Source organism: Pipra filicauda, unplaced genomic scaffold (assembly GCF_003945595.2).
Source record: "Pipra filicauda isolate LSUMZ 115617 unplaced genomic scaffold, ASM394559v2 scaffold84_size4826128_pilon, whole genome shotgun sequence".
NCBI classification, from domain to species: domain Eukaryota; kingdom Metazoa; phylum Chordata; class Aves; order Passeriformes; family Pipridae; genus Pipra; species Pipra filicauda.
Window position 1 is genome coordinate 4,788,311 of NW_024105031.1, and position 8,628 is coordinate 4,796,938.

An 8,628-nucleotide genomic window follows, 5' to 3' on the forward strand; every position below is an offset into this window, starting at 1 on the left:
GGAACAGTCCTTGCTTGAGGTGAAGTCTGTCTCTGGATAATAAATGGCAGCCCGTGCAGTTCACTGCCAGGTTAAGTAAATGCAGAAAAGATAAATCTGCACACCCTAGGAATCACCAGCAGAGCTCGCTTTAGACCAAGTTCACAGTCAACTCGTTTGCCTAGACAAGGCTTCGCAAACAATTAGAGTTGTTTCTTTATGTTTAAATCAAGGAGAAATGACTAAGACCCTTCAGCAGAGAGCTGCAGCTTTCCCCCCAACGTTCGTCGCTACATTCCTTCCAACCTCACGCCCAGAACTTACCCAGTATTTCACCTGCAACTGTAACCATATAGCGCCTTTGAGTAACAGGCTCCCCTCCAACGCTGCCGAAAGGCTGTGCAAACTGATCTAACAGCACTTTGCAAAACCGCGAGATTAAGGGAAAAAAAATTAAAAACGCAAAAGTATCCGATTTCTCAAAAGCAAGAAGAAAAAAAATAAAGCCCCCTTAGAAAGCTGGGGGAAACAGCAGAAGTATTGAAACAAACAGTGCGACTCTCTTACTCCTAGAAGAAGCTGCATAGCTTTTGTATATCTTTGTGGTTAAGGGCGTTACAACTGCAGGTCAAAAAGTTGAGGGTCAAAAGTTTACGTTTTGCACCACTCTTAGTCATTCGCCCAGACAGAGTTTGATGTCAATGTTATAGCCGAGATCTTGACTATCAGCACAAAAGATAAAATAGCTTTGAGTTACGTGTGTATCACAGTATGGACTCCAGGTGAACCCTACTGGCTGAATGACCTCAATTACCGAGGAAAGGATAGAAAATTCCTCTTTTCAAGAGTAATACACGTTGTATTTCATCTTGAATTATCGGCCGCATTTGTGTCTGAATATCTCGGGTTCAGTCGTGGCAGGTAAATACGCGTGTTACCCCCGCAGCAGCCACTGACGCTGCTTCTTCCAAGACTCAGGTAGCAAAATGCTTCACCTTTGTTTATTATATAATAACCTGATTTAAGAGGTTTAACGTTAAGCCTTCTCACTTTGCAAAATGGCAGGAAGATAAGATAGGAGCGAAGCTATTAACGCGTATATCGATCCTAGTCGCGTCTTTGTTTTTGCGCTCATTTCTGTAGCGATGGCTAAACTGTGCTTAAACAGGACATGCTGGAGATAATATAGGTTATATGTTTGGTCCGAAGGAGTTCGTTTAAAAAACGGAGCGGTGGAGCCCTGTTATGATACCAATGGAAAACGTTACGGAGAAGCTGGCGCCCTGCGCCGCTCCGAGATTTGAAGGGTGCTCACAGCCTTCTGGAATTACCCGAGGCGGCAATTCCCAGTGAAATGGGGAGTAGGAAGTGTTGTTAATTCTCTCTCCACCCACCCCTCTCCACTCCTTCAAGAAAAAGTTTAGTGGAATTTCTTAGCACAGAGATTTATTCCCACACTGCTGGGATTTTTTGTTCCCAATGCCGTCTCTGTGTAAAAGCTTTGCTCCTTGGTCGGACGTGTCTGCAGGGAGAACTGGCCAATATTGCTTAGGCAACTTCATTTTGGACGAAATATCTGAAGACAGGACTCAGCTTGAAATTTTGAGGCTGTGGGGTGGACGGAAGAGGGAAAGGGTATTCCCAAATAGGCATAATCAGATATGTAAGGTGTGGAGGAGGGGACAGTGCGACGAGGAAGTCCGAGAAAGAGCGCACCTCACTCCCAACCACGCATTGCTGCCTTCCCACCCCCAAGGCAGGAGCCTACACCGGCCTCTCTGTAACTGGTACTCGTGACTTATTTGCCAGAGACACAGTTGGATCGTGACAGGCGAACTTTCTTGGGAACAAGTACGCGAGAGGCTAGATATCAGATTAGCCAAAGTGTTTATTGGAGATTTTGCCTGAAGTACCTGCTGAAGCCTGGAAAGTATGTAATGCAAGTATTTGATCGGCGTGGAGACGCTGCTCAGAAGTTGTTGCTGCTGCTCACTTGTAGAGAGCCCTGGCACTGCACGTTTGGGGAGCCTGCCCGTGCTGGAGATAGTATATAACCTTTCACATCGAGGCTATTTATTTGGTGTAAGAGCGAAGCCTGATAACAAGCTAAAAACCGTAGCCAAATATCTATTTTGTTAGAGAATAGCAGGCGAATTGTTTCCAAGAATAACAATGCGTCTTTGATATACCCAGAATGAAAGCTGTTACTATAACCGGCTTACTCAAGAGTAGGTGACAGAAATCCATTTACTTCCTCACTAAAACAATTAGCATCCCGGATTCCATATTTAAAATCTGGTTTAGAATAAAAATATCAATGATAATAATTTCAAAGAAGTTGAAACAGCGACTTCCATAAATATCGACTCTTTTGAATTATTGTTTAAATTGTTCCCCATCCCCACTCCCACCCCCAATTAAAAAAAAAAAAAAAAGGTAGCAGGCTAGAACAGAACAGTTAATATTTTGAGGCGAACTCTTTCTGTCCTTTCACACTCTGCCTTTAGCACACTGCTCTCTGGCGTGAAAGGTCTGCTCAAAAGACCATTCATTTAAAAATCCGTGCACAAATCACATTTTACGTGTGTTTATTTAAGCGCGCCAGGACAGAATGAGCAAATCCCGCCAACCACCCCGTTGTTAAGAGGAGCCTGCGTGCCAGAGAAGCCATCGCTTTTACCAAATGCTGAACTTGGGGCAAAACTCCCAACATTGACCTGGCAGAGCCCATCGGGAAGGAGCGCTCCCGTCCGCGAAGGCAGAGCAGCCTCGAGACTGTATCATTCCCAGGAACAAAGAAAGGAATACAGTCGATACATTCCATAACGTTTACATTTTCCCGCGATTTTTTTCTTATTTTTCCTTAGAAGTAGTGACCTGGGCAAAGCACCCTGCTATCTAAAAGACACTGTTATAGACCTTTTAGAAAAACTAAGTCCAAGGCCGAGGTGAACTTCAGGTCACCGCGTCTAACAAATATGAAAATGTCGCCTGGTGAAGGGCACGCCTTGTTATTTAACAAAGACTGTCAATGTGTAAGATTAATAAGAAACAAAATGCACACGGTGTCACTTTTCGGTCACTTTGAAACTTGGGACAGCCTCGTATTCAAGAGGGGAAAGCTGGGGCTAAATATATTCAAAATGGTTCAAATCAAAGTCAAGCCAGGCTGCTAGTGTGATTCTTCCTCCTCCTACTGTTCTCGGTGGAGGATGGCCGGGCACGACGAGAGGTTGACTTGAATTATTATTATTATGATTACTATTATTACTACCACTTTTGCTATTATTGCTGTTATTATTATTATTTTATCTTTCGTGGAAATTACGGTTTATCCGCATATGTGGAGGGTAGCAGGAATGCTTGTCTGTTTCACCAGAAAAAGAGGGATCCCCTTTTTCCCCTCTTTGGGTATGTATGAGGTTGCCTCTTCTTGGTGCATGAAAATTTACTCTCTCCCTCTCAACTCAATTCTGATGCGTCCAGAATTAATTCCTTCTCGTCCTCGGCCAGACTCGGCCAGGAAACTCTCGCTTCTTTATTAATCGATTAAAGTCTCCTTCTTCAGTGAAATCGAGTCTTTAGTCCTTCTGGGAAAATAAGGGAGCTGGCCTATTTTATCCTATCCTTTTCTTTTTTTGAGAGCTTAGGGTGATGGTACAAGTTTGTTAAAAGGAAGTACCGGGGAAAAAAAGGGTTTCTTAGATTGTTTATTACAGCCATAAATCTTGCAGTAAAATGTCGAAATGGCCGTGTGCAAGATAACACTTGGTGGTCTTGGCTGGGTTCTTGTTTATGATAACAAAACCACAAAGACATGGAACAGGCCTTTTGGAGGTCCTGCCTCAGCACATCTTCGCAGACTAATAGAGCCACACGAAAAAACAGACTTGAGCTGAGCAGCTCAGGTCACCTTGCAGATTTACACTCGTATACAAAATTGAGTCCTTCTTTCTGTAGCCGAGCGCCAGAGACCCGCTGTAGAAAGAGGTGCAGTGAAACTTTGAGATCTAATCACAGTAAATAATACGAAGCAGAGGCCGGTCAACTCTCCCGATAAAGCGCTGAGCTTATAAACCGAGACAACATATTTCGTTTTGCTCTACCATGGCGTGGGAACACGGCAGCCCGCTGTAGTGCTCCGGCCATAGTGCCTCAGGAGTTATGCCGAGGATAATATTTACGATACCCCAGTGTAATTCATCTGGTGCTGCCCGGCAGGTATTTGTGCGTATGCGTCTGTATGTATGCGTGTATCTCTTTACGCCGGGAATTGTTCGCTGGTCGTGGTGGCTTTTGGCAATCTTTTACTTTTTATAGCCATGTAGATGGGAGCTTTATTCTTCCAGAACATGGGTTGCTGCTGTTTTGTTATTCTTGTCGTTTTAATATAAATAAAACGATCTCCCCTTTTCTGTCAAATATGTGTTGTTGAACAGTTGCTGCTGTCTCTGTGTGTAACCGCGTGTGTGTAACCGCATTTCCTCTCCACGCAGAGTAAATAGAGAAACTTATCTATTACCCCAGTTAAAGAATTCCATAGATGTGCTGTTGAAAACGAGTAAGTAAATGTGTTTTAACTCTCTTTACAAATTAGACATTCGATAGTAGGAGGAAATGAGTGATTGTTTAGATAAGTACCCCAGTATACCCAAGTGCTGGAAATGTTCTAACATATTACAAGCCGCATGCAATGTGCGTGCCTGTGTGTCTGTGAATAAAATATAAATCGATACGATGTGTGTCTTGTTAGGTGGAATATATATTCAAATAGAATTTTATTGCATGTATCCATTATCTATAAAACTGCAAAAGACAATAATCTGAATTTAAACCAGGGTGACTGTTAATGTAATATCTTTAGGAGGGCAAGATCTAAACTGTATCATATTTACGCTTGATATATTAGAAGTATTTTCCCATACCAGCAGATGAGATTACCCACTCAGCAATTATATTCTCTAAGGGTGCAGTAAATATTTCTATGTGTTCATATGCTTTCCTTAAAAGAAGAAAAAAAATATCCGAAAAGTTCGCTTCTAACTCCATATGTGCCAGACTAGCTGACACAATCTCCAGTACTTCAATAAGTATTTTCCCCCTTAGAATAAGAGCGTAATTAGTTTAACCATCAAATTTCAATTACCTAAGGTCAAGACTGTTGCCTCTTTCCCCCCTGAGCTGCAAATATCGTTAACAGTCTCAGTGTTAGCAACATAGGGGTGTCTGAGTGCCCTCTCCCTCCTACACCAGGATTTGCGAGTTACTTTTGCGAAGGTGCTGGCGATTTCTCGTGGAAGTGAAAATTATGGAATAAACCCAAGACGAGGCATACCAAACCAATGGACTTAAAATCGTAGTTCAGAAAGAGCTCCTCCACGGGGAGGGATGCTCGCACTGAGCCCTGCGATCGCCGGTAGGAAGTATTTCATTCCGTCGTGTCCGCCTTCCCCTCTCCCTTCCCCCTCTCTTCCCCGTTATTTTCAGGCTCGCAATGTCCCTCACACCCCGCAAGCCACTTCAGGACTCTCTTCGGCCTCCCCGCGACCTTCGTTCTAACTTTCGCATCTATTCGTTCAATTAGCACAGATTCAGAGGCTCAAAGGACTGACCCTGGAGCGACGGGGCGCTGGGGACAGATCCCGGAGGGCGGCCGGTGGCCTGAGCCCGGCAGCCGCTGCCGCCCTCTGCCTGTGCGAAGCCCCGGTTCTATGCTTTTGGAGATGGGCTTGTTTAAAAGGATTGTGCAACGCCTTGTGCAGTGCCTGGCTCCCTCTGGATCACAAAGTTGGGCTGCGCTCCGCTTCCTCGCCCCGCTTCCTATACTCTCCCGCGGGGGAACTAGGGCACAAGAAGTGCTGGGGCGGGCGGGGTGGGTGGGAGACTGTCAGAGCCGGATTAGTTTTATCTCGCTTGACACTGCGACTGCTGGACGCAGCCCGGGTCGGCGTGCGGGAGGAGCTAGGGATGCTGGTGAGGAGCGGACGCGGGGAGCTCCCTCGCCAAGCAGCCGCCGCCCTTGGGGGAGGCGCGGCCCCCGCGGAGGGTCCGCGGGCGCGGAGCTGCCCCGCGGCCCCTCGTTCTCCTTCCATTTCCTGATCCGGGGTCCGCGGCCCCGCGCGGTAATTGGCGCTGGCGGTCAGGTGGTGGCGGGGCGGTGGGGGGTGCGGGTGTGTGTGTGCGCGGGTGTGTGTTGTGTGTGTGTTGTAGGCGCTCCAGGGGTGGGAAGAGAGGAAGGGAGGGGAGTGCGGCGGGGAACGGGGGGAGGGAGGGCTGGAGGCCCAAACTTTGGCAGCGGCGAGCACTTGACAGCAGCGGGAGGGGGAGAGGGAGGGCAGGGAGGGAGGGGGGGGGGAAGGGGAGGGGCCTCGCCGAGCCCAGAAAAACGACAACGCGAGAAAAATTAGTATTTTTGCACTTCACAAATTAATGACCATGAGTTCGTTTTTGATAAACTCCAACTACATCGAGCCCAAATTCCCTCCCTGCGAGGAATACACGCAGCACAGCGGCAGCGCCGGCAGCTCCGCCAGCTACCACCCGCACCACTCGCACCCGCACGCCCCGCCGCCGCCGCCGCCGCCGCCGCCGCACCTGCACGCCGCGCACCCGGGCCCGGCGCTGCCCGAGTACTTCCCGCGGCCGCGCCGGGAACCGGGCTACCAGGCTCCCGCAGCGCCGCCGGGGCCGCCGGGGCCGCCTCCCGAGGCTCTCTACCCCGCGCAAGCACCCTCCTACCCCCAGGCTCCCTACAGCTACAGCAGCGCCGGCAGCGCCGCCCCGGGCCCCGAGCAGCCGCCCCCGGGCGCCTCGCCGCCGCCGCCCGCCAAGGGCCACCCCGGCCCGCCCCAGCCCCTGCTCCCAGGCCATGCCCTGCAGCGCCGCTGCGAAGCAGCCCCCGCCGCCGGGACCGGCACCGGGCCCGGCTGTCCGCTACTGCCCGACAAGAGCCTGCCCGGGCTGAAGGGGAAGGAGCCGGTGGTCTACCCCTGGATGAAGAAGATCCATGTGAGCACGGGTGAGTTGCCCTTGCCAGGGGGAGGTGTGGATGCGCCTGCAGAGGAGGGAAGGGGGGAGGGTGCTCCTGGGGACGGGATGGGTCTTTGCGTGTGTGGCTTTTTTTTTTCCTCCTTCTCCCTCCGCGTTTCCTAATGCTTAAAAAAAAAAAAAAAAAAAAAAAAAGGAAAAAAAAAAAAAGAAAGTGAGAAACCTTTTGTATCCGGGGTCCTTTATCAAAAGATTTACGAGACGCCAAACTGTTAGGGCAGTAATTATAGCCCCCATAAATTTAATTGCCCTGCAGTGGCTCTGGGCCATGTGTCTTTGAAGCTTTTCTTCTAACCCAAATGCCCATCACCATTTTTTATTGCTCCTCGATTGTCCCCACTGTCGATAGGCTGTGAAACAATTTTTCTTGCCGTTTATGTATCTTATGTGAACCTGGTGTCAAGTTATTATATAATGATTATGTCCCATCGCTTCCCCCCCTCCTTTTTATCCCTCCGCGTGTGTATGTATGTGCCTGTGTGTGCACGTTTCAGTCAACCCCAATTACAACGGAGGGGAGCCCAAGAGGTCTCGCACTGCCTACACCAGACAGCAGGTCCTGGAGCTGGAGAAGGAGTTCCACTTCAACCGCTACCTGACCAGAAGGCGACGCATCGAGATCGCGCACACCCTCTGCCTCTCGGAGCGCCAGGTCAAGATCTGGTTCCAGAACAGGCGCATGAAGTGGAAGAAAGACCATAAACTGCCTAACACAAAGATGCGCTCCTCAAACCAGTCCACACTGAGCCAGCAGTCCAAAGCACAGACACAGGGCCACCCCCATCCGCTCGATGGGGCTACACCCAATGCAGCCGCGCTATAAATACGGCTTTTGGTTTGAGTTTTTTTGTTGTTATTTTTTTTTAATATATATATATTTACCTATCTATTGGGGTTTTCAAACTGCCTCATGGTGGAGGCTGGCCGTTTGGACCAAACAGTGTAAAACAAAACAGGAGCAGGAAACGAAGACGAAATGTGCCCAAGAACGGGCACATGTTTAAACCAAAACCCGGACGATTGTCTACATTGTATATAGATAATGGTTCCATGCCCAACATTTTTTTCTATTTATGGAAACGCTCTCTTGCCCTCGGTGTAAAAGAGGGCTGGATGGTGTCATGGACGAATTCTCTGTATCTAAGATGGACTTTTTTTTTTTTTTCTTTTTTTAAAGGGAAAACTTTACAAATAAAAGACTTTACAAAGTAAAGAGCTCGTGGAACAGTTGTGTAAGGCATTGACTTGAATAATGCTGTTTCATGGCGTGTTCGTGGATTCTTCTGTGTGTGTATGTGTGAGGGTGCACAGGCACATGTACACACTCACACCAACATGGGAGAGACAACGAACACGTCCATGAGAGGTTAAAGACTTACAAAAAAGTCCTCTTACCCTGTCTAAAGGAAAATGTTTTATGTATCATAACAAAGGTAACTTAACTGGTTTTAAGTGTATCCCCCGCAGTAGCTGTGATCTATTAGTTTTTCTCCACTTTCCCTATTGCATTTATTTAAAGAAATATTGCTATAAAGGCTGTTGCTGTCTTCATATTTGGCACCGTCTAAATAGTTTGGGTCCATGTAAAATTTGTGGATTTTT

At 47.9% G+C, this 8,628-nt stretch overlaps 1 protein-coding gene across 1 annotated transcript; it reads left to right on the forward strand.

Annotated features, from left to right (window-relative positions):
* Positions 1–6,408: 6,408 nt before the first annotated feature.
* HOXA4 (homeobox A4) lies at positions 6,409–8,237 on the forward strand. The gene is made up of 2 exons (XM_027724592.2): positions 6,409–6,997; positions 7,521–8,237. The coding sequence occupies exons 1-2, from the start codon at positions 6,409–6,411 to the stop codon at positions 7,847–7,849; spliced, it is 918 nt and encodes a 305-aa protein (XP_027580393.1). The 3' UTR covers positions 7,850–8,237.
* The last annotated feature ends 391 nt before the right edge of the window (positions 8,238–8,628 follow it).

What these genes read in the sequence shown, in the direction of transcription:
- HOXA4 (XM_027724592.2), top strand. Translation starts at nt 6,409, where the DNA reads ATGACCATGAGTTCGTTTTTGATAAACTCCAACTACATCGAGCCCAAA. An exon ending in GAAGATCCATGTGAGCACGG is followed by an intron (nt 6,998 to 7,520) that starts GTGAGTTGCCCT and finishes TGCACGTTTCAG; the next exon opens with TCAACCCCAATTACAACGGA.